The 26341-nt window shown below is 36.1% G+C and overlaps 1 protein-coding gene across 1 annotated transcript in view; it reads left to right on the forward strand.

The window, feature by feature from the left end:
• Positions 1-26341, forward strand: part of CCDC178 (coiled-coil domain containing 178) — a 183651-nt gene that overhangs the window by 153901 nt on the left and 3409 nt on the right. Inside the window, exon 20 of the mRNA XM_048940597.1 lies at positions 11831-11965. Within this exon, the coding sequence (XP_048796554.1) occupies positions 11831-11965 (135 nt within the window). The remainder of the gene's footprint in view (positions 1-11830; positions 11966-26341) is intronic.

A 26341-nucleotide genomic window follows, 5' to 3' on the forward strand; every position in this document is an offset into this window, starting at 1 on the left:
TTAAAAAAATAGGAAACCATAAAGTGCTCCTTGAGCTCAAGCCTAAATGGTGTTTGTTTCTTATTGGTTTCCACAGCACACGTGCTGATTTTGTCACTGTCTTAACCACAGTGCACAGCACTTGACCATTGATTTCCATCCTCTGGAGCTTATTGGGGTCTTATGGCCCTAACTAGTGGGCAGTACTATGTTCTACTGTATTTCTGTCACAGTAATGTACCACAGTAGTTTGTTTTAAACAGTATTTAAGAGAAGATATGTATACCATGAGATGTACCATGTTGACATGTAGGGTACCAGGGGATATACAGTTTTCTGGCAGTAGTTCCTGTAGTGAGTTATATGCTGACTTTGTCTGGAAGAGAGCACATGGGAAATTCTGAAATTAAGCCAGGGAACAAATTAACAGTGGTAGAACATGCTCCATAGTGCTTTATTTGCCATGTTGAAACATGCTCCTAGTATGGAAAGAACTCACTTTATTCCACTGTTAATTTGTTGTTTCAGGATACAGTTAAGGTATAGATTTTACTGTCTTTTAGGGAGTACTAGGAATGTGAGATTAAGATGTCTTGTGGGGAAGAGTCTGGAAGTAAGAAAACAAGGAGGATTGACAAAGATGAGCTAATGGAAAAATAAAAAAAGAGTGTTTTGGGGAGGCGCTGGAATTTTCCAGTAAATCTGTCAGTCTCTGGAGAAATTCAGAAGACCTTTGTCTTTTAAGACTACTCTCCTATCAGTGATTAAGAAAGAACTAAGGATTCCTAAATCTCAGCTGTCATTTGCTCTCAAGAAAATCTGTGAAACTCACCCACTTTTAGCTATATCTCAGATGGAATATCATTATATTTTGCAGTAGTATTCTTCTGCAGAAATACTCGGGTATTTGCTAATCTGTTCATAAAGTGATTCTGCCCGTTGCTTTGAAAAGGATAGGAAAAAGACTGAAACATAAATAAGACTGTCATAAAACATAGGGTCTTAAATTAACATTGCAAAAGCATCTGTAGGTCTGGCATTTGCTAACTTCTGCACATTTATCTTTCCTTTTTATTATCCTTTTAAGGTAATTGTATGTGATTATAAAGGCATTAACAGGATTCCTTTTTACATCTTTCATTTATTTGGTAATCAGGAACATAATACTGACTCTATTTGTGTAATTGTGACTGTTAAGAAACTTGGGAATCAAGATAGGTGGGACTTGCTGACTAACTCATGGTTACCAAAGTCACTGGCTCAAGTCATTAATGGCTTAACTACTACATCATTACTGTAGCTTAACCAAAGATGTGGGTTTTGTCCTATTTATTATTGCTGTCAGCTCTTACGTATTAAGCAAAACTACTATTTGAAAGCCTTTTATACAGACTGCATTTGAAAGAAGGATTAGAAGCCTTACATTCTTGACAAACACAGTGAAAATCAATCTGAAGCTTATATGAAAGTAATGACTTCCTTGTTTTCATACATGCTTGAAATTCCATCTGTTCTGGAGGATTTTTCAACAGTTAGAAAAGGATGACTCCATGTTTGTAACCCCTGCTAAGAAGAAAAGTGAACATAGAAATTTTAAGGTAGATTCCATTAAATGTATACATGTTTGGAATTTTTGTCTGATCTTTTTCTTTAAGTGCTTTCTATATAGAGAGATTTAAAAAATTGCCCTCTAAATATAGTACATGTAATAAAATGCTACAGTTCTTATGGATAAATCAAATCGTATTTAAGATTTGGCTTTTTCATTTTTTTGTTTGAGAAACACACATAAGTGATTGTAACAAATGAAAATCTGCCAACAATGCTAATGAGGTGTAGGCAGCATGTCTGTGTGGCATCTGCAGTAGGGACTCAGGTCCCACTTCTGGAGTGAGAACTCTGGTGGCTTACACAAGAACCAGACAATTGAAACCTGAGGGTACTGAGATGTTTCCCTAGATCTGGGGCACGGGTCCTGAGGCTTTGTGCCACTGGGGCCAAGAATGTCAGTGTTTTAAGGGACTGCAATTTCAAAGCAGTCAGCCTTGTCAGTGTTGATAGGCTCCCTGTTGTGGTGCTCAGGGATGAGACTTGGTTCTATCTGGGCTACAGCCTGGCCTCTTAGGATTTCCATTTTCCTTGCTGAAAAGTTGAAGTGACAGAAAGGGCCGCTACAGATGCTGTGCGAACTTGACTGTAGTTGTTTCACTACTGTAGTTAATTTAACTATTATTGTTCCTTTTGGGATTCAATTTGTCTCATAAATTGAAAATAGGATTGTCCCATTTGGGTGTGTTCACTGGAGTGCTGCAATCTGCAGCATTTTTTTATATTCTTCCCCTTTTCCTGGAAGGCTCTTGTAAAACTGAAGATTCAGTGTTGCATGTTTCAGGTTTTGTCTGTGCTTTGGTACAAGGGCACAACAATTCTGACTCGTGGGTGCACATCCTGTTTTCCCAGTCAGTCACAGGACAAGACCTGCATTCAGGGGGCAGATTTTCGTTAGGCTGGAAACTGCAATATGCAGACATGGGTAGAATGTAATGGGTCCTGCAGGTGAGCGGACCAAGGGAGTGCCAGTTAGCACTCCTCGTCTGCAGATGAAAATTTAGTAGGTTGAAACTAAGAATGACTCCTTCTAGAAATCAGAAATGCCCACAAATAATTTTCCTTCTCCTTTGGAAATGATGAAGTACCTGGGAACTTCCTAATATATCGACAAAATGAAAAGTGATTTAGCTTCAACATTAAATCTCTAAGTGATAAGCAGATTACGATCCTAATATTAAAGTTTTTAGAAGAGACAATACGCTTTGTCTTGTTGCCACATAAAATGCTGCTTTGTAATTTATTATGAAATAAAGCAAATAATTTACACTAGTGTTACAATCTAATACATCACTGCTTATTTCTGCATGCTTTTGAGGACAAATGATAAGAATATCATGTGTACTCAGAAGTAGCAGGGTTAAGCTTGAGTAAAAGTTCAGGAGTGAAAACACAGAGAACTGATAAAGAATGCTAACTGACTAAATAAAGCCAAAGTAAAATTTAGGAGTTCACAAAGAAGTTTTTCTTTGGCTATAAAACAGCGCCACTGAAAGTGTACTCTTGCAATTGGCCTAGTGCAAGTTAATAGTAGAGCGTGTCTTTATTAGCCATCTTGTATGTCACACCACTTAAAATTCTCTGTGGGCTTCTAAGAACTGAAAGAAGGAAGTGCAATGAATCAGTGCTTTTGTAATATTTAAATTTTTCCTTTGGTTGAAGTCCTACCCTATATCACATTCTCTGAGTCTTCATGATACCCTCAGTATTTCGTATACAGCGAGACTTTCAGAATTTGCTCAGTGATTTGATTGCTGATGGCATGTGACTCCAGTGATCCATTTCCTTCCCCTCACAATGTTCTTACTGTAGAAATGTTGCTGAATCCCTAAGCCCTTGTGTGGACAAAGAGTTCAGGCATGGCCTGCCTTTTTTTGTCCTAATTATCTTAGTAACTAGGTAATCTGGTACATAATATGACAGTTTGAAGCTACATTTTTAACTGATTGTAAACTCCACTTGGTTCCATGAACACCATTTTACTCTCTGCCTTCCCTGTAATATTAATGTTACAATATGGTGTCCATCCTGCCTGAAGGCAGGCAGACGATGACAGAAGGAACAGTTGAACTCACAATTACTGCCTGTTAGGATGCTGTGTCTCAGATCCAAGAATGAAATAATCTCTTTGGAGGTCTAAGAAAGAATGGTTCCAGGAATCTTATTGGATGAATAATTGTACTGAGAAGCTGATGTGTAGGTGTGGGGGGTGTGGAATTTGACTCTTTGTAAACTTCACAAGTTGTTTATTTTTGGTCAGCAAGAAAGGCCACGCTGTCACATTATGTCATCCTCTGGGCCAAGCAAGAAGGAAAATTGTTGTCTGGACTAATGACATAATTCAGAGCTAGTCATAATTCTGAGTTAGAGTCCAAGTAATGAAGAAAATGAGTAAGCTGAAGAATTTTTCTGAAGATTCTGAAATCTCTGGTGCTATAGAAGCAGAAAAGTGTGTTTGGTTAGACTAAGAATACCAAATTCAAGTCAGTTGACAACTTAATTAAAGACTGCAGTTTAAAAGCTTCAGGTTTTTTTGTTTTGTTTTGTTTTGTTTTGTTTTGTTTTTGTAATGCCCGCTAGCCACATATATTTTACCTATCTTCCTCTATTTATTGTGGAGGGATCCCGTACAACATTCATATTCTCTTCCTAATCTCATCCTTCCATACTGTTTAAGAATTCAAACCCTATTATTTATGAAGAGCATGTGTGTGTCTGCTCTTTCCAAAACACTTTCACCAGGAAGCTCAATATACTATTTGGTCATGAAGGCTACATCATACCTGGAAATTACAAGAGAGCTAAAGTCTAGCACAGTCCTCTATACTGCTTATTTATGGTGCCCTATCCTGTTTTGGCTTGTTTAAGCTGACAATTTCTTAGACAAGGAGTAACATGCACCAGAAATTGCTCCAAGCAGGCATCATGGATGGCACAGCGCTACTCTACTATCACAGCTCTACTATCTCAAGTGGCTTTGCTGCAACCAAAGGTATGCAGCATGTACTTCTGTTTCACCTATGTAAGCTGAAACACAGCTTTCTTGTTTATTCAGTCATTCCGCAGTTAATCCCTCACTGCATATCCGTGATATGTTATTTGTGTTTTAGGACAGTGAGGATATCACACAGGGCTGAGAAATGGTAGTGAACTGTGGAGTGTGGACAAAGTCAGCCTGTGCCTCTTAGTGTTACTGATAGAGAGTAGTTCCTGGCTCTGTTTATTTAATGATATGAAGGTAGCCCCAGGGATTGAGAAACAATGTGCATCTCTAAGATGCAGTCAGCCATCAGCACCGAGGTAACATCTGGCAAAAAGTTATGCACGTCTTAATTGGCCAGCTGTTCTTCTGATTGATTCATTGTCTTCCAGAAAGCATACTTACCTTTCAGTACTCATGTTGCCCCGTAAGGATATCCAGTCCTGGGCTGCCTATGCTGGTGGGATGTACATTGTGCAAACCCAAGCTGGAAATTCCCTTGAAAAGTCTGGCTTTGCTCAGCTGAAGGCCATGTCATTCCTGAAATGGGTAATTGGAGGTCGTGTTTCTATTACTGCTAGCAGGATGCTGGTGGTGATTCAGCCAAAAGCATGTGTAACTGCTGAGGCACCCATTTTGTGACTTAGGCTATTGTGGTGCACAGTCACACTTCAGACTGTCCTCAAGGTGGGCTAGTGATTAGCAGGTCTGGCAAGACTGCTGACAGGTGCCAAAGGCCTCGAGATACAACCCATGTAGTAATGACAGACCAGTTTTTGGCCAGAGAGCAAGACAGTGTTGATTGATGATCAATGAATGGTAAATGATAAATGTATATGTCATCAAGAAAAGTAAAATTTGTTCTTTTGAATTTCATTTTACTATTTTGCAATAATAATGGAAATAATCTGAATCAGAAGGAACAGGTTAACATAAAAGTTTATCATAATAATATTAGATGTTTATTATTCAAGAGAGTATCTGTATTCTGCTAGAACTACAACTTTAGAAATTTTTGATAATTAATCTCAGTGTATTTTAAGTGTAGCAAAGAAAGCATGAATTCACAAAGATGAAAATTATCTATTGAATTGTTTGAGAAAGTAGTGTAACGTTCTTATTAATCAGGTAGCTTATTTGTTTAAAATGACAAGCTCATGAAAAAAACATTCTTAACTCTGAATGCCAAAAGTGTACTTGTTTACTTTTAGAGTGATGTGTTAACAATTATACTCCAGAAATCCTTTAGGAGGGGACAGAGGATGAGATATAGTATTTTATTGTGCACTTTGTTCTCTTCAGAATAAGCAGTAGAAACTGTAAATGGAATGATTAGAGATTATGGCTGCTTCAACATGAGGACATAATGGCAAGGTCAGGAACTTCCGTAGAATTATCTTGTTTACTTGAGGGGTTTTGACACTTCAGCATGTACTGTCTGCTGCGTTTCTCTAATGGCCTCTTATATATAACAAACAAAAGTTGTGATAATTTGTGGTCTTCTGTAGATGAGATCTTTGACAGCAAAAATTATTGGGAGGGAAAAAAAAAAAAACAAACACCAAAGGAAATTATCTGCATTTTTTTAAAAGATGTTTCCATTTGTTTTTTCCCCCGTTCCTGGGGACGAAATAGTGTTTGATCATTAGTGTTACTAAATGATATATATAAAGGCACCTGGATATATTCCCCTTGTATAGCAATAGAAATCTTTGAGGAAAGAATAACATCACATGCATTCTATGCCTACTCAGTATCAAACTTTAGGCTATGTTTTGAGGAACGTAGCACACAATGCACAGTTTTTGTCTTCAAACTACTATTAAAAATGCTTACAGTAAGTAGCCACAATAAAGCAGGATGATGTCTTATAAAATATTAACTCTTTGTATTTTTCTAACAGAGGGTAAAAATCATAATATCTTAAATTAAACATCTTAAATTTTTTTTCTTCTTGACATGGCTTTTTTTTCTGCTTTAACCACTATTCTTATTGTAAGATTGTGCTCTGATTTTTTTCAGACTTTTCTTGCATTTGTTTTTCAGTGGATCTTGCAATACAGTTTTCCTCTCTCTCCCGCTCTCTCTCTTTTTTTTTTTTTTTTTTTTTTTGGTAATTTAACATTGCTAATCTGCTTACCAAAGCATTCACAACTGGAATAAGGTCAAAAAACAAGTGCATCTCTCCATGTACACTTGCGCATCAGCTGAGATTTGTTTTTTTCATGAGGCTTTTACTCATTTTTAAAGTATATCCAGTCTGTTGACAAAAGAGCTTTATTTAAATGAGCTATGTAATCTTTACCAGCAGTCTGTGGAGCAGATTTGACAATAAAGAAATATCTCATTACCTAGAAGCTTTGTATATTGTACAGGTGTATCTTGGTAGTTGAACAGTATAAAAAGATAAATATTAACTGGATTTTGCTAATAAATCTGCCATTCTTCCAGTGCCAAAATCTGTAGAGTTGTTGTAATTGCTGTTGTTTGAGTTGTAACAATGAATGGAACTGATAAGGCTTATGTCATTTACATAGAATTTAGCATTCGCAGTGCACTATTGAATTAATATGACACACACATATTGGGTCCTCTGATCTAAGATTAGCATCATTTTAAAATAGAGAAAGTGTACATTTGAAAGTGACATTATTCTGTTTGAAATGCAGTGGTATCTTACTTAGATCTGAAAATCATACTAGGTGATAACAATGACTGGTAGTTAACATTTCTGTTAGTTACATCTTGGTTTATTACATTTTGTAATAAATGAATGTCTTACGTTAAGAGGGATTACTGCAGAATTATGAAATAATATTACACTGAACTCAGAAGGCAGGTTTCTGTAGCACCAGTGTCAGTCAAGAGTCATGTCAAAAGAATTATATTCTCTGCGTTTAAGCCAGAGTTGTGCTTTAATAGAATTCTACTTATGATTTCAGGTTTTCCCGCTGTCTTTAGGTGAATATGGCATTGCTAATCAGCTGTGGAAAGTAGGACTTAAATTGGATGCAACCCTTCCCCCTTCCAGTTATCATCTTGAAAAACTAGAGTTAAATGATTTGGTTAACATGCCAAGAGTTCAGTGTGGCAGCCATAAAAATATGTGACATTTCTGCAGTTACAGTCAAGATCCTTGTTCATCACAGTACACTTATCTTCCATTGTTCCCTGCTTTTGCAGCACCAACCTGATTCATGCCTAGTAAGTGACTGCAGGTGTATATAAGCTTCCAAGAGTTTTTGAAAATTGGTGATGTACTGCATTTAGTGTATTATTTTATGATGGCTCTTACTGTGAATATCTCTAGTTCATTCATGTTCACATCAGCTTAATCCAGACTGAGATTTGTGTCCAGCTTCATCTTACCTCCTGTGGAGTACTGCACTGCAAAGCATTTCTCTTGCAGGAAGAAGGGGAGGGATCTTTTTTCTCTGAGTGGTGTTAATTTAAATGGTGGGATCTAGTGCTCGTTTCTTGGTGATGTGATCGTTGTTGTTTGCCTTGATGTTTTTTAGCTTCTGGATTGCTGTATGTATGGCTGATATCTCAATTGTTTGTTGTAAATGTTAAATGGTCTAGGTTCATAATATTTCATCAAAATATGGTGTTGATGGTGGGCTGAGTCTAGTGAGACTCCTCTGCCCATCTGTTTCTCTCATCTGCTTCCGTTATGTGTATTTTTCCATTTTTGCTGCTGCTTAGTACATTTCTTCTTCATTTTAATGTCCACAAATTTTTTCAGTACTTGATAAATAGATCTAGCTGCCTACTATGGCTGCAACTTCATCTTCTGCTAAATCTTTAAATGTCTTAGTAACAGCCATTATAAAGAAAATAAGTTTTGTTGCTGTATTCTTGATCTGATACAGAACAAATTGCTTTCTGGAGTTGGTTTATGTACATAGTGGAGTTATTTAGTGGTAAGCATTCTCACTTGCTTGGCAAGATTCATACACAGTCTGATGAAGACTGAACAGTAAGAGGCTCACAAGTGCTTACAAAGAACAATGCCTTTAAAAATTTTAGTTGAGAAAAATGGAAAAATCTGTTTGTGACTGTTTGCAGTCATTAGTTTTCCATCGACCTATAATTATTTCAGGTGATTTTTATGAAGTTGTCATGTCATATACAAAAACATCACCCACTTTGAGACTGCAGTCCCTTTTGCTTATTATGTCTAATAAAGGTAACATCAGTAATTTTTTTAAAAGAAGTGTATGTTTTTGATCAAATATTAAATGTTGGATAGAATTAAAAATGAATCTTCCTTTGAGACAGGTAGCATCCCGGTCTTGCCTATAATGTCTCATAAATTAGATCTACTCTAGTATCTATTATTTTTTATCTAATTCAGAACTTTGCTGTTTTACTAGATCAGGCACCTTATAAGTGTTTATTCATATGTCTTATGAATAATTAAAATAGTGAAACAAAGCAATTAAAAATGAAGGATTAGCAGTAATGCCATATATGCAACTCATGCATGCCATGACTTTGTAAGTCTCTACATATGATAACAATTTAAAACATAAGGAAAAGCTAACAACTGTACTGTATGACCAAAAAGAGGATTGAAGGGAAAAGTTTTGCTGCCTGTATCTGTAGATACAGTCAGTGGCCAAATCTAGGAAACTTATGGGCTGATTTTGGAGTAGAAGTGCTCTTCAGCTGGGCCACTCAGAATTTTCTTGTTTAGATTGTTCCAATAGCTATGGTTCTGAAGTTGCCTTAGAAACTTATGTTTCCCCTCCTAGGTTAGTGAGTCTACCAGTCTATGTGAAGATATCGCATAACATTATTTGATCAAGCTGTTACTTTCCAAAATAGGCACATATTTCTGATCACGTACTGCAGTGTTATTTATCTTGCAATTAATATTGTAAAATTGATAAATATTGAGTTTAGTCTCCACAATACTAGTCACAATAAAATATATTCAAAATAAGAAATACATTAGGTGCAAGACATCTAAAATAGTAACAACAGCTATCAGGCTTGTAATTTGCAAGGAGTTAGTTGGTTCTTTGAAATGAGAAGCATTAGCAAAGGTCTTATTGAACACTAGCCATTATAAACTGCCAGTTTCTCAGTAATTATTATAGCAATTTTCAAATAGTCAAACCTCAAAACTGTGGAACACATTTTTTATTCTCTCAAGACAAAACTCTGGAGAGAAATTGAACTGCATAGCCGCTGATCCCTTTCACCTTCCAGTGACAAATCTTTTGACATGCTCCCCCAATTTCTGTTTTCCTCATAATGACAATGTATTTGGAAACTATTTCACATTTTTACAAAAAATTGGAAATTTGATAATCCAAAGATAGTTTTCTACTTAAGCAGTTTTTCTATTGGACTGAGGCAGATTGTAGTATTAAAATGTCACAGGTTGTTTTGCTCCTCTGCCATCCACATTTTTTTTCTGACTCTAGCATCTTATCAAACAACATGAGAACTGAAAATAGCTGAATTAACAACAGACCCAAAGACAGCTGGAGATTTATTTCTGGAAATAAATATTTCTTAATATAGAAGGAAATCAGCAGTAGCTCTTTGAAAATCTTCAAACTGAAAAACATTCTTATTTCATTTCAAGTTTTGGCTGTGATTCAGATCGATATTTTATATTTTTTTATTGAGTTCCTCTGCATTTCACCGTGCTGTTTCTAATATACACTGGCATCACTCAAAAAAAACAAAAACAACCCAAAAAAACAACCTACATGCAAAGATCTGTTTAAATATTTTACAGCCTCATTTACAAAGATGCAGAGTACTCACTACTTCCATAGAATCTAACGGGACTTGTGGTAACTCAATATCTCTGAAAATCAGGCCATTAATTTTGAAAATGTGAGCTAATTACTCTCTAGGCTGTAATAGCTCACTTGATATTACTATAATCCACGTTCTTTTGAAAAAGTGTATTTTTCACCTGGTACAGTGCGCTTGGTCCTAAGGACTAGTCATATCCTATCATGTAAAAGCTTCTTTATAACTGATCTGATTATTGACCTCTGGCTTTGACCTTAATGAAATGTAATATTTCTGAAGGAATAGTACAATTTGTTGCATTAATCCAGCTTGAAGGCCTCGTGCTAACAATAGCTACGCCATTTATTGAAATAATTGACTTGATGGAACTCAAAACCCTGTATTTTCACTAAGCAGTAAGCTAGCTAGCTAAATCTTCCATTTTTCTGAATTCCAGCTGATCTGAGTATAAAGCAATTTTTGCCAAATTTACCAAAAATGCATGGTCTTTCAAAAATATTTGGTGTTGGTAAATTTTCAGATTGTATTAAAATATTTTTCTTCTGGCCTGAGACCTGCAACACCGTGTTTTATGAGTTGCAGATTAAGGAAAAGCTGATACAAATCTGAGTTGCACGTTGTAACAGTAATTAATGCTAACAAAAAGCAATAACTTATCAGGTAAGCATTACTACTCTGAATATTACCAACAAGAATTCTTTGCAATGGTTGCAATTCCTACCATAGGTGTTACAAATCTTTGTTACGAATCTTTAGAAAATGCTTTTTTTAAGTAGCGTCACTCTCAGCTGCGGCACTCGGTGTAATTTAGTGCTGTTAGATGCTTTCATGTCACATGGTTATAGCTAGGTAGATTAATAGGAAGTTCTATCTGGAAATTTCTTTCCTGTTATTGTTCTCCCTGAGTAGTTGATGGCTAAGTTAATTCTCTTTAGTTTTGTCATGCACTAAAGCACACATTGCCAAGCTGTGATAAGCTTTACACAGTAAAGGAAAAAAAAAAAGCCCTTGTGTCCATCAAAGTCTTAAACGTGCATTTTAAACTTTGTGCTGACCTGATGTGCCATTCAGAAAGCTTCAAAAGATTATTTTTTTTTTTAAGAAAGGTTCAATATGTCCCAAGGCTATCGGTTTTGAGTTAAACTGGGTGAAGTAGAAATATTTTACTCATCAGCTTTGCAGTCACAGAGTTTGCTTCAGCTAGAACAAAACTGCTGAGGCATTTAGAGAAAATTAACCCCCCATCCTGGCAGCCAGATGTGACTGGTTTCTGATGAATGCACATGAGTGGGCTGAAAAGTCAAGAGACTGTGAAATTCCTGTCAGGTCCGTACAGTGCAGAATGGGCTATTGACTGCTTTCTATATTTCCCTCCATCATTCTTCTTGAACACCGCCATTAATTTCCTCTCCTACTCTGACTTGGGCTTTTTTTTTTTCCTTCCCTTTTCTCTCTCCCCCCTCCACCCCCACCACCCGGTTCCAGCTGTGGGTGCTGCAGAGCAGGATGCGCCGGGCGCTGGCGGCGTACCTGAGGCTGCGCGGGCTCCATGGCCAGGCTGGGCTGGCGAGGATCCAGGCGGCCTCTCAGGAGAACGCTCAGAAAATATTAGCTGTGCAGGTAGGTGATTGCAGGGAAGTAGGAAAGATCATTCTGATCTAGATTGAAAAGCAAATGATGGGTAGTGTGATGAAGCATTAAAACCATATCCCATCAGAGTTTTATAAATTTTTAACCTCTTTAATAAACTGGAATTGCATGAAGGATGAATTCAGTAAGTTAGCACATATACCATGCGTAGTTTGGGGAAGAAAAAAAAAAAAAAAAGGAAGATGAGATTTATTTCTCACCAACCTTAGAAAAGATTATTATAAATACATAGGATATAAACATTTGAAACACAGAGCAGCCTCAGAATTGCTTCTCAGTTGTTTTAGAAATGCTATTCCCTCCTGTTGTCTGCAAATAGTATTCCCATGGTAAACAATACTGTCATTTTCACTGTATTCACATTTAATTTCTTTAGCATTGGACTGTATTTCAGAAGTACTACACCTTCCCTTATATATTAGAAATAAAAAAATAAAATAAAAAATGATAACGTTGTGGGAGTTATAAGATTTTAAAATGGTTTCCAGCCCTGTATTATTTTTCATTTTATGACTTGTTCCCCCTGTATATGTATTTACTAAGAAAAAAAACTACTCTGTAAGATATGGTTTGAATGTTCTTGTTCTTTTTGTCTTGTGCAATGGTATCTTAGTCATATTTCTGTAAAGCCACTCCTTTCAATCTCTTCCCATAGTTAATGGCCATAACCAGATGGCGTTTCTGAAGGGTTTTTAAAAGACTAAACTGAAAAAAGAATTTCAGACTTATTTCTCACAAAAGAAGTTGTGTTGCTGATGCAGCTTTAGTGTGCCATGTTCCTATAAACCTCTCTTTGCCATTTTTACAGCTTTGCTGTATGATTGTGCAAACGGTATCATTACATTTGAATAATATATAATTGCATTTCCTTGTTAATATCTGATGCACTAAAGAAAACCAAACTTGAATAAGTTGTAGCACTCCAATAAACTGCACCAGCATCACTGATAATTTCCAGAATCTCACTAAGGGATAGAGAGGATTTTATTATAAAATTCCAAATTGAGATACATATGGTACTGATGAATCACAGTCATGTTAAAATCAGAAATTCAATTTAAAAAAATTACAATAAAAGTACAATCACATTTTGTACTTGTAATACTCTCATAATTGAATGCATTTGCATTTGCAGGCCAGTGGAGACAGGTGAGTGAAAAATTACATTTTTTTTTCATTCGGATTCCTCATTTAGAATTTGAAAAACTGGAAAAGCTCCTTTTTGATGTTTGCTGTGTGATGAATCCTGTTCTCTCCTGTGTTCAGCTACTCCAGTAGTGAGTGAAGAAAAAGTGTGATCGATGTGCAGGCTATAGCTCGTGAATAACAATAAGAAAGATGTGGAACCCACAGGTGGCAGCTGGTGTCCTCACACATGAATCTTTGCATTAGTCTAATGTTACACAGTGTTTTAATAGGTGTACTATGAACCTCAGATGTCATTGAACATTATGTCAACAACTACTCCGTATTTTACTTAATGAGTTTTACAGAAATCCTTCACCTTGGCATAATTTTTTCCATGTATGTCATTCATGCTGGGAAGCTGTGTCTGTTAATCTTCTCTTCCTGAATAACCCAACCAACGACAGAGGTACCAGAGGTACCAGAAGCCTCTGGTAAGCTTTTAGATGTGAACCCCTGCAACGTTTGGGGGTGTTCAGAGGCGAATAGCTCAGCATTACCAGAGACATCCTTTTGCTGAGAACCTAGAAAGCATTCTGCTCTCTGCCCTCTTTCATTATCCATGGCTTCCTTCTCTGACAAGAGTTGTGCTATTCTAATATTCATGTTATGTTTTCATGCAGTTTGCTTGAAAATAACTTGAAAATAATGAACAAGGAAAAGATACAAAATTAAAATGGAAACTAGTTCAACTATGAGCAATTACTAATGTATACAGAAGTGTATTTTCCCTCAGCAGCATAACATTTTTATATTTTAGTGGATTTATTTACACGTGGACCAGTGTCTTTGTTGTATCTGTGTTAATCTCAGATCAATCTACCCTCTGCTAATTAAGTTCTTACCCTGATGACACTTGGCACAGTAGCAGGCACTTCCAGAAGTGTGACAGCTATTCCTCTCCCCTTCCTTCTCAGCAAGACATGCACTTTGCTTTCTGCTCTTTCTTGTGTCCGTCTCACGTTAGCGTGAGGCTGAGGACCTGCTGTGCTGAGCAGCATGTGGCACGCAGGTGATTTCAGCTCATGGTGCTTGTGTTACAGCAACTGCATTGACTAGAGCAAACAGGAGAAGGTGAATCACAAAGGAAGAGTGAATTAGAAGAGGCAGTAGATACAGTACATTGGATGCCTAAGTGTTTTCTGATATTTAACAGAAGCCATGATCGGGGTGAGATCCAAAGAGAGACTTAAAAGTAGATAATGAAGGTTTTTTGGGTTTTTTTGTTTTTTTTTTTTTTACCTTTCCAGCAGGTACTTTTTAACTGGCAGCACTTCACAGTTACATGGAGCAGCAGAGTTCTGGGAAAATTCAAATTGTGGCAGAGGGGTTGGAGCTCCATGATCCTTGAGGTCCCTTTCAACCCAAGGCATTCCATGATTGTATGTATCAGTACTAGAGGTTTGCCTCTAGTCATTAGTCATTGACTCTGTTAGCGAAGCACACATGAAATTTGGAGGGGTAAGTGTTTCAGTACAGAGCATGATGGCTACTGCAACAAAGGAATTCTGCTTAGGAAACTTCATTTCAGTAGCTGTACTAGACTGACCAGGATTGCTCAGACTTCAAGCAATTCAAACATCATGTCCCCTGGAGCCATGTTTTCTGCTTTACTGCTACTATATGTAGAGTGAAAGAGTTGAAGAGTCTCTCCTCACCTGCTTGGCTTTCTGTCCTGCTTTAGCATGGGCTTTATATGTTGCTGGTCTGCCTGGCCCCACCAGCAGCATTCCTTTGATCAGAAATCATAATCAGAATAGACCAGATTATGGAGGCATCTCCTTTCAGATTTCTAATCTAAGAAAGAAAACCAGAAAACATTATTCAGTATGTGGTAGAAAATGGCATGGCTGAGCATATGCTCACTGAGCTTTCACTGTGATTGTGTAACAGGAGACAGGACTTACTACCCAAAGCATCAACAGTGTGCACCGTAATGGCAGAATGAGGGGAGTCAATTTCTAGTAAAAATTAGCTTCTGTACTTTTTTTTTCCTAAGAGTCTGTAGTTTAGATTCTACATAGTGGCATTAATAGACTATTTTTTAAAACCAAATGCTATTTAAATTTTTAATAAGCTTTTCTTATTTAAATCATTCAATTATGTAAACGTGTATTCCCAGGTTTTTAACGTGATTCTTGTGGCAATTTTTCTTTTTCAACATTAAATATTTACCTTGGATATAGGAATGGTCAACCATTTACTTAGTGTCCTTATGCTTAGAGAGTATATTTTTGGTGAAAAAAAACCCAACAACCTAGCATTTAAATTGTACTGTTAAAAAAGTAATAAAAGATTGTTCCAAAGAAATAGCAAGGAGCAAATAACTTAACAATTAATTTAATTTCTAGAGCAGAGATCAATGGCTGGAATTATTTATACTTTCAGTTTTGGCTCTTCATCTATTTTATTTTTTGTAGAACAAAATGCAGGACTATTTCTTAGACAAGACTATTTCATCTTATGCTCTACCTTTTTCCAACCCATTTCAAGATTTCAGAATTCCTTTTCTACTCTCTGATTGCAACTTCATTCTAGGTCATTTATGTACATGCCTGATGGCTCTGAAAAGAGACTTTGTTTCTATCATGGCCATCAAAGAAAGTTGTATAAGCTCCATTGCAGGAGTTAACAGCTGGAGGACAACATGTATAAAATGACAGGAGCAAAGACTATTGCCAAAAGCAGCGACAGTTTGTCTTTAAATAAAAGCTGTGTGGAGATTTTTTGTGGTTGGTGTTTGAAGAAATGTGACAGAGCAACGTGTGAAAAATTTCACCATTGCAGTCAGTGGTTTGCACACTCAGTAGTTTGCTGGAGGGCATCAGTCTTCAAAAATCTTCCTGCAATTGCTAAATATATTCTTAATCAGGCAGTAAATAATAAAAATAATTTATTTAGTTTAATAAAACTGAGAGTTAAAAAATAAAACCTTTTCTCCCAGAGGGATACAGGCATGGTATTCATTCAGTGACTTTGTTTTTCCGAATAACATTTCCGAGTTTCAATAACTTGGCTCTTGAGTAAGTTCAATTAGCTATCTAATTGCAAAAATGATGTACGATGGCAGATGTAGCTTTATTTAGGATTGTGACTGTACTTTAGTCCTGACAGTCTTCAATTTACTTCATCCCTTTGGGTGATTTATCTTGACTATATTTCTGTCAAAATTATTTGGGGGGCCAAAGCGCTAACAGAAAAGATTGCTGCTTTAGAACATTTAAATAATTTTTTCCTGGTGGTGGCACCACAAAAGTACCTTTTTAACCAATACAAGATAATTGGTTTAATTTTACGTAGATCTACACCTTACTCAGCCATTCACACCAGTGCAAAGTTTAATTTTTTTTTTTTTTTTGAGGGAAGTGGCTTTATCCATTCTGATTAAGTGGAAATTTCTACATAATCCTCAACAGAAATGGTCAGTTCACAGACTGTCGTTTTGATTCCACAATGCTTTCATTATTTAAATGTTTTCTGTGGTTTTACTCAAGTTCCTTGATTAACCTGAAATGTTTAAAAACCTTTTGGCTAACTTATAAGCTGTTATTGTTTTTGTAATGTTTCCACTCTATTGAACAACACTAGTTTGCAATAGAAAATAATTTTTTGTCCATTTTGGATTGCCTTTATTTGGACAATTTTTGTAGAAATTTCCATAGAATGGACCATTTTTTTTCTAAGGCTTTGGGACTTTGCTGAATCTATCAAGTACATCTCTGTGCATAGTATGTTTTACATGAGGAAATGTTTCCCTAAATCGGTAAAATTCCTGTGGTTTTCATGGCTCCCTGTTCAACATCCTTTCAGGAGAGCATCAGTGCAGTTGCACTAGGGTCAGGACCAACTACAGTGTTGTGTATTTCAAGCAGGGTTTGTCCTTTTTCTTCCTTAAAACCAATCATTCTTAACTTGCTTCTTATCTGTTAGATGGTAGTCAATTTAAGTACATATTTTTTCTCTAAGTTATTAACACAGGTGTGTTATGGTGTCCCCCAGGGCTGATGCTCTTCAAAATCTATGTCTTCTCTTTTATTTTTCTCTGTTATTGGTTGAGTTATCACCATTTACACTGATTACGCTCAGTTGTCTCTTTTTTGCCTGCTGATTTCACTTTAGCAGTCTTGCTGTTTCTGCCTTATCTTGGAGACATATGGGGTTAGATGACAGATAACTTTTCTTAAGGGGACATGGCTACATACCTTTTAATTAGTTCTAACCTTTTCTGTTGAGTCACACTTATCATAGTAAATATTTACAATTTTGAAAATAAATTGTGCTTGTTTTATTATTCATTTATAAAGTATTTCTTTTGCACAGTTAAAGGAGAAATTGAGACCAGCAAGATACCTATTTTTACTTCTACTCATGAAGTTGATTTTTGAGTGGAAAAATTTGTTACCTGTCCAATAATTTTCTCAATAAACATGGAAATCATCATCCAATATTTTCTAAAAATATATGTCTATCCTCTCAAATGAATTTTGAATTGCAACACCTGACATTCTTCAAAATATGACCTCAAGTTTTATTTCAATCTTTAAAGTAATTTTTTCTGTAGATTTTTGTAGATTCATTTCATGACTCTCACCGGATTTTGGAAGCAACCATCAAAATTTTTGAATTAACTTATTGTGTAGGTGTAGTGGCAAAAAAAAATTGCCATGGAACAGACAGAACAAAAGTGTTTATAAACATCTATTCTGTTGTTGTATGATGATGAGAGGGACTCTTCTAGTGAAACAGTGAAAAGTAATCTCCAAGATACAGTTAGATTCAGTTTGATGTCCTTGTGTCATTTTTATAATCTATAATTTTGTTTATGACATAGCCAAATTCTAACGTCTACTCTGGCATCACTTCCTTTCCACTTTTGAACTGCATGTATTTTTTCACACGACTGTTGCATTTAGGTTTTTCTGCCACTTACACACTAGAACACCAGGCTTTTTTGATCCACATAAGATCTCTGTTTTTCAAAGCACTGTGCCTAAAGACTGTCAGAACCTCAGGCATTTCCTGGCATGCAAGGCATGCCTAGAGAGGCCCCAACTAGCCGCCTCTTCTATGGCTTCGCTTGAAAGTTTGACTAAATGAAGTAAGAGGAATATGTAAGAAATCACCTAAAAAGGCACCTAAAAAGCTGTAGTGTATAGCAGAAAGAGAAAGACCAACTGAACATTTATGTTTACGAAACCAAAATCATCATCTGAAGGATAGTTCTGCTGCTTTCCCGTTAGTAATGGAGATTAGGAGGTGATCTCTGCCAACCGACAAATTGGTCTCGTATTTTTAATGTTAATCTGAGCACAGTTCAGAATTATTGTCATGATAAATTGTTGAGTTTGCTTGCAGGTGTACATTTTTAATTTTTAATTTCATTTTTATTTTTGCGCAGAAATACATTGCAGTATTTTGAGTACTAAAATTAATGATCTAACAGAAAATGGAACAATGAGGACATCTAATCTAGATTTATTTTTAAAATTTATTTTATTGAATTGTATTACATTTCTTCAGTGTTCACCACCACCTTCTGAAATCTATCCACATATATTACCAGATAATAATTGTCCACGTTCTTATAATTTCTAGCTTCCAAACACAGAAAGGCCATAATAATTTAAAACATGATGACAAATGGAAATGTATATAGAACCTTTTTATTATTATTATTATTATATATTTACTACTGAAACACAAGCTTACAGGATTGAAAGTGTTCTTCAGGTAACTAACTTTTAATATCTAACTTTTTAATGCTAGTGAGATGACTAGACAATTTCTCATTGAGAAAAATCATTCTTCCATTTAAAAAAATAGAATCCAGAAGTGTAGTCAATGAATTTGTATTCATTCCACTTGCAACACTGATAAATTAGATTTGTGGCCAAGGACACAAAATTCCAGTCATATCTGAGGAACAGGCAAATCTAATTTCTCTACTGCTTTTATTATCGGCGGGGCAACTCAAACTGCAAGAAGGCAGAAGTTGTGTGACTTCCAGCTTCTTAAAAATTGGTCCACTGAGTCATGTTGCTGCTACAGCAATCTTTAAATCTCAAAATTTTTTCTGTATCTCTTCGCAGAGGTATTCAAAAATTTAATTTAAAATTTGACAGAATAAAAGCACTGAATCATGTATTGTGAATTTTTCAAATAGCTTTGAAGTTGGCAGGCTTGTTGTCTTTCCCAGAATCTGAAGAGTACTCAGTTTCTTATTCTTGAGGTAACATAAATTTTACATATTGAATTAAATAACTAAAATTTCTGTTGAATTGCTGAAACAAAATATGCTGGATTAAGTTTAAAGAGATAATAGTTACTCCATTTCTAAATGGAGCATCTTGGTTTTGCACTTAATTTTCTCTTAATAGTGTAACGTCTAGTATTTGAGCACAGAACCCAAATTTTGGCTAAGCCGTACTAAATAAATAAAAGGAATCAGAATTCTTGAGTTGGAAGAGACTCAGAAGAACTACTCAGTCCTATTCCAGTGCTAATAAATTGCAATATTTACTCATTCAAAATATGAACATTTATAAATAAATGCATTTTAATGGATCCTATATAAAGAAGTAAAATGGATCCTATAAAAAAGTTCTCGGCAACTTTCCATAGTATGGAATGCTCCTACAGTTCAGGGGAGTCTTTCTTATTACACAAAGATAGTTGATATTGTTCAAGCAGCAGTAACTAAAAATACAGCAATAATTTTTTTCTTCCTTCCTAGTAAAATATACAGAAATCTGATTCTTTTTGCTGAGCTATGCTGTCTTTAGTATTAGTATCTGAGGAGAAGCACATAATACATAACCAAAATCTCCTTAAAGCATTTTATTACAGTTTTGTAGAAAGTTGTTTGTGGGTTGGTTTTTGTTTGTTTGTTTGTTTGTTTGTTTTTCCAGAGGCTAACCATTTCTCATCAATAATGTCTTTTTCACTCTCTTTTTTTTCCCCATAATTCATGTTATTTCTTGATTTGGAGCAATAGTGCTGAACAGCAGGAAAGACATGGTTTTCTTATGCAGCACTGTCTTAATAAGAGAAAACATTGTTTGAATGTAGGTTGGATCAATGGGCTGAGGCCAATTGTATGAGCATTAACGAAACCCAGTGCTGGATTCTGCATTTCAGTCACAACCCCATGCATCTCTACAGGCTTGGGGTAGAATGGCTGAGAAGCTGTGCAGGGCGAGAGGATCTTGGGGTATTAGACAAAAGCCAGCTGAATATGAGTCAGTAGTGTGCCCAGGTGGTCAAGTTCAAACACATCCTGACTTTTATCAGAAATAGTGCAGCTACTTACCAGGACTTGGGAGGGGTGGGGGGGAGGTAATCATTCCCCTGTACTCAGGTCTGGTGAGGCTACACCTCACTGTATTCAGTTTTTGGCCCCTCACTATAAATAAGACAGTGAGGCCCTGGAGTCTGTCCAGAGAAGGGCAACGAAGCTGTGAGGGGTCTGGAGCACAAGTCTGATGGGGAGCAGCTGATGGAGCTGGGATTGTGCAGTCTGGAGAAGAGGAGGCTCAGGGAAGACTTTATTGATTTCTACAACTTCATAGAAGGAGGACTAAGGGGGAGGTTAGTCTGTTCTCCCAGGTAACAGCAATAGGATGAGAGGGAATGGCTTGACATTGTGCCCCTGCCAAGGGAGGTTCAGGTTGAATACTGGAAAAAATTTATTCTCAGATGGGGTGGTGAGACATTGGAACAGGCTGTCCAGTGAGATGGTGGAGTCATCGTCACTGGAGGTGTTCAAGAAATGTGGAGATGTGCTATTAGGTACATAGGATAGTGAGCGTGATGGGAAGAGGTTCACAATTGGACTAGATAATCTTGGTGGTCTTTTCCAACTTTAATGATTCTGTGACTCTGTTAATGTAGAATGTGTTTCCACCAGCTCAACTGATATATATACAGGAAGAAAGGAGGAAAGAGGTGTTCAAACTCTACTATTTAAATAAAATGGTGTGTTTCTGAGGCACTTTTGCTAGTATAACCATACGCATTTGGATGCTAGATTCAAGTTTAATGCAAATTATAATTAATATTGAGGAATATTATGATAACTCTGTAGCGCATAAACCTTGCTTTTGAGATTTTGGTCCAAACAGACAAACCTCTCAAGAGTAATTTGGATCACAAGATTCTTTTTGTAAGCAAAACCAGCAGGCTCTCTATGGTACTAATCTATTGAAAAGCAATGGTAATTTTGAACAACAGGAGAATGCAGCGATGAGCCAACAAGTGAGATGATTATTCAGTTATTATGTGTCTAAAAGAAAAGTGAGACTTTGTAGATTTTCTTTTCCAGCAATTGACAGAAGCCTTCAATGTATAATTAAGAAAAGTCAAATAAAGTCTATTTTCAGGAAGACAAGATTAAGGATAGAATTTATGAAGTTATAATGTTGCCAAATGAGCAAATGCTTAGCTCTGGTTTTATAAGTAATACCCAAGAAAATAAATTTCTTTATCCAGTACAGTGAGTAAAGAAATGACAGAGAAATGACATTTTAAATTAATGATTCAACCTTGCAACATCACTTTGGGCTATCTGATGTTGAGTAACCTCCTTCTACTCATTTTAAACATATATCAAAACACAGGTTTAATGATGAACTGTTTACATGTTGAAAGCTCCTTTTTGGCAGCTCCTCTGTTTTTGTCATTACCTGAATTAATTATGGTAGGTCAGAACATCTCTAGTAAACACGCTGATATATCATAGATTATAAACTCGTCTGCTGAACTCTTAACCATCGTTGCAAAGTAGATTATTTTATTTAAGGACAGTGGTTTAAAAATTTAGACATTTAATTTAATTATCCTCTCCCAGAAGTATAACAAGAAATCAGAGCCCTAGTGTGAATAGCACTATACTTGTTTAAGAAAAACTTACAGGAGCATTTTTTGCCTCAAACTCAATAATTTTAGTTATAATCACTAACTATGTTTTTGTTTTACAGAAACAGTATGATTTGGAAAAAGAATAAAATTGCTTTTAGAGTACAAAAATAATTATGAACCACTTGAAATGTAATGTCTGTATTTTATTTCTCATCAGAATTCATTAGTGTGTAACATCAATAATTTAGCCCATCATTTGCCAACACTGACTTGGCTCAGTAGTTCAATCATGTAACCCTGTAAACTCACTTTCCATTAAAATGAATGTTGCTGACAAAGGATAACTAAAGAGATACTTCATTTATTAGCTAAAGAGATACTTCATTTATCAACATTTTTAAATTAGGAGTTTGGGACCACAGACACTTAGCTGGATAAATGATTCAAAGGAATCTTTGCATTAGGCCTAAAGATGTTTGTAGAATCAAATACAATGTTATCCAGAATTATAACTGCCTTTCATTTGTGTAACATGTAATTCACAGTATACTATTCCAGAAACCAACAGAGCCACCTGCAGAGAATCAAATGACCTACCAGAATGTAATCCTGACTGTCATGTACAGAAATTATAAAATATGTAATAGTTATCCTATATTTTGATTGACTCAATCAAGCATTTCCCACAGAAAAATCCCTACAATAAACTTCGTGAAACATGCACTATAATCTCCCAAAGTTGTATCTGATATATTTAAATATTTTACATATTTTACCACGAACAGCATCTTCAAAACCACTCCTTACCTTCTCTACAGACATCATTTAAAAACATTCCAGTTTCAAATACAATGTAAACCGCATGTTGCTACTGCAGCCTTTTTCCTAGACACCTTTTTTTTACCTGAGTACTGGTTTTGTTTTCTAAACTTTTGTATTGTTTTTTGGTTGGTTCGTTGTTTTTTGCTAGCATATATACATACCTGAAGCATGTGCAGACTAAAATCTCTCAGATTATGTCTTTTGACATGATCTATCTGGGAAGATGGAGCATCCACATCTCTGGGCAATCTGTTCTGGTGAGACACTGGAAAAGGTTGCCTAGAGATGTGGTGGATATCTTGTCCCTGGAGACTTTCAAGGCCAGGTTGGACCAGGCTCTGAGCAACCTAATGTAACTGCTGATGTCCCTGTTCATTGCAGGCAAGTTGGACTAGACAACCTTTAAAGGTGCTTTCAAACTCTGAGGTTTCTGTGATTCTACGATTCTGAGACATATTGAGAAACTGTATTCTTTCTGAGAACAGATCAGTGAGCATCTGTTTCTTGACAAACAACACAGGAATATCATCTGACATCAGAGAGATGCTGCTGGTGGTACAGAAGGACCCAGTTAAGCATTAGCAAAAAAGGACCCATTAGCAGAAAGTGAACAAAGATGTTGCAGTACACTTAGTTGCAAGCCATGACATTACTATCCATTCCTCTTATTCTTTTCTTTGCAGTGGTGATGCCTAGAGGCAAGGGCTGCTCCTTCTTTTAAACAGTGTTCCAAGCATGGAACAGTACCCTCCCTGTGCTGTAATACACTCCTGTGGTACTTCAGGCTAAGAAGTAAACGATCAAGTTTCTGTTTCTGTTTCCAACCATTCTCATAAATATTTTTCAAAAAGGAGTGAGATATTTTCTCTGAGCCTGAGTGCTGTGATAGCATAGCAGAAGTCTGTGAGATGAAGACACCATGTTACCTGGTTCAGGGGACAGGGAAGGTCTGTACAAGGAATTTAAAAGCAACAAAAAAAACCTTTTCTTTTTGTGGCGGGGGTGGGTGTGAAGGATTACGCCTTAAAGAACTGCTCAGTTCTCAAGAAAAATTTTGGAGAAAATAATAACAAAAGCAGTTTTCTTTTAAACCAGTTAGAGCTGTATTCCTCATCCCTGAGATATGCAGCACAGTTGTATGCACTGTGCTGCTGCAGGTGCATGCAGTCTGTATCAACAATTGACTCAGCATTGGTTTTGGCTCTCCCGCCTGGCTCTGGGGCAAAAAGTTGAGTAGAAGACTCAGGAAGAGCAGTTTATTTCTTATGTTTAAGTCTCCTCTAAAACTGTGATGGGTCACAGCTTTTTCACTGAGTTGCTTTAGCGTGCCAGCTTGTCACACTGCTATCGCGGAATTTTAGTGGAGCATTTAAATTATCTATAATAACCCCAGAAAATCCCACTTTTTATTTGGCACAGATTTTTAAAGCTACCAGTTTTAGTTTTATTATAATTTCTAAAATAAGAAAATGAAAGAGTGCACCAAACAAGAAAAAAATTTAATGCTATGCTTCAATTAACCTTTAGGGACTAGAAAACCATGCAAAATAGAATACACACTTGAATTTAGTCCCATTTAAATCAATGATGAAGCATACACTGCCATCCTTGGATATATAACTATTTTCCTCAGGATAATATATGTCCTCTCACTACGTTGCCTTGCCTTTAAAATTATATTTTTGTTTTAAAAGTAAGTGTTTTGTTATAATTTTATCCTAGGAAGATAAGAAAGGCATTATAGTGAAAGACACAGTCTTTTATTGTACTGGCAAAAAGACAAGCTTTTGAACACCATTCTTGGTAGCACCATTTCTTGTATCTTTGATAAATATGTAGGACAGTATTGAGCATTGCATGTTCTTAGTTTCAGTGGCATATTCACTGATAATCTAATTATCATTCCATTTAAAATGTTTATACATAATGGAAGCAAAGGCTTCCACCTATATTCTGATCATTTTTAAATCTTTATATCTTATTTAATTCAAGATAATAGTAATTCTCCACATTCAGTACTGACTCCTTTGACCTATACAGATAATGAGTCTACCCACTGCTGGTGTTACATTATTACCTTTCTTTTCCATTTATTTCTCATTCTTTTTAATTCCTACTCCTTTCATCTTAACAGGCAGAATCTAAAAGATAGGGAAAATTTAGAGGAGATGATGAAGAATAGGATATGACTAGATAGGTAGGATTAGCATTTGAGATAACAGAGCTAAAATGTGGTGATGTAGTCTTCTGAATTAACTTGCAGCTTCCCTTTGCATTCTCTTTATTTAAGGATAGAAAGCCAGCGGCTGTCTTTCTTCTATTAATCATCAAAGATACAGTTTTTTTCCTGTATAGAAGCCACCAGAATTTTTCATTGCTTTATTGTCACTCAGAAAGTATATAATTCTGGACCTCAATCTGTAGTAGTCAGACAGCATCAGCATCACCCTGACAGATGCGATGGTGCCCAGTAGCCATTCAGATTGAGAAGTTGGCCACTTCAGTTTCTCCAGTATGATTTCTGCTTTACTGTGATCAATACTCAGAAGTGTGGCCCACTTAGGCTCCAATTTTATTTGGAATAATTTAAAACAATTAGATAGACTTGTGTCCTGAAGTAGCAGTTTGCTATTAGGAAATACCGAAGACTTTTTCCTTATGAAAATAACCTAAAATAATCTTTTGCTGCAACGAAGTAGTGATGGATGATTTTGGTGCCCAATTAACTTTCTGTGTGGGTGAGAGAAGTCCTGGGGTGTGTTTGGATTCCTTCTGAAGCAACACTTGCAGCTTTTTGTCCTTCCTGCATAATGGAGACAATTGGCTTGGACACAACTGTCCTGGGGACATGATAGAGAAAAGCTGAGCAAGCCATTCCTTGATTTTCCCCTTCTCTGACATATTTCTTGACCTTGAGTAGAACAAAATGTCTTCCTAGGTGCTCAGTTTTATGAAGATGCTTTAACATCTCTTTTCAGTGACTATGGGTGTATTTGCAAAGTTGTTTGTGGATCTTGTAGCTGTTTGTAGATTAATGAAGAACCTTCCTTTCTTGAGCTCCCACGTGTGCTTCAGGGAAAACAGAAGATGAATTGTTATTAAAAAGGGGTCATTAGTAAAAGAATCAAGCTACCCAAGTTTAAAGTTTTGCTGTATTTCTGAAACAATGTCATACCTCCTTGCTGTTCTCTAATATGTTAGGTAGAACAGTTGACAAATGAAAAACTAGTAAGGGCTATTAAGAACTCAGGGCCTGAATTTGATAGTTTTCTGTGTTTTAAATCCATTAATTTCATTACAGTTACACCTAATTTACGACTATGTGAAAACCAAGCATTAAGTTTGACTTGTATTTTTAGTCTTTATTTCTAACAATTTGCAAGCTACTAGCACGATACTGTCTGCCTAATGGAGCAAATTGAAGATGAGTGACCATATATTATGTCACTGTATATTTAAAATAAATGTTTTCAGTTTTTAAAA

This window comes from Lagopus muta, chromosome 3 (assembly GCF_023343835.1).
Source record: "Lagopus muta isolate bLagMut1 chromosome 3, bLagMut1 primary, whole genome shotgun sequence".
In the NCBI taxonomy this organism is placed as follows: domain Eukaryota; kingdom Metazoa; phylum Chordata; class Aves; order Galliformes; family Phasianidae; genus Lagopus; species Lagopus muta.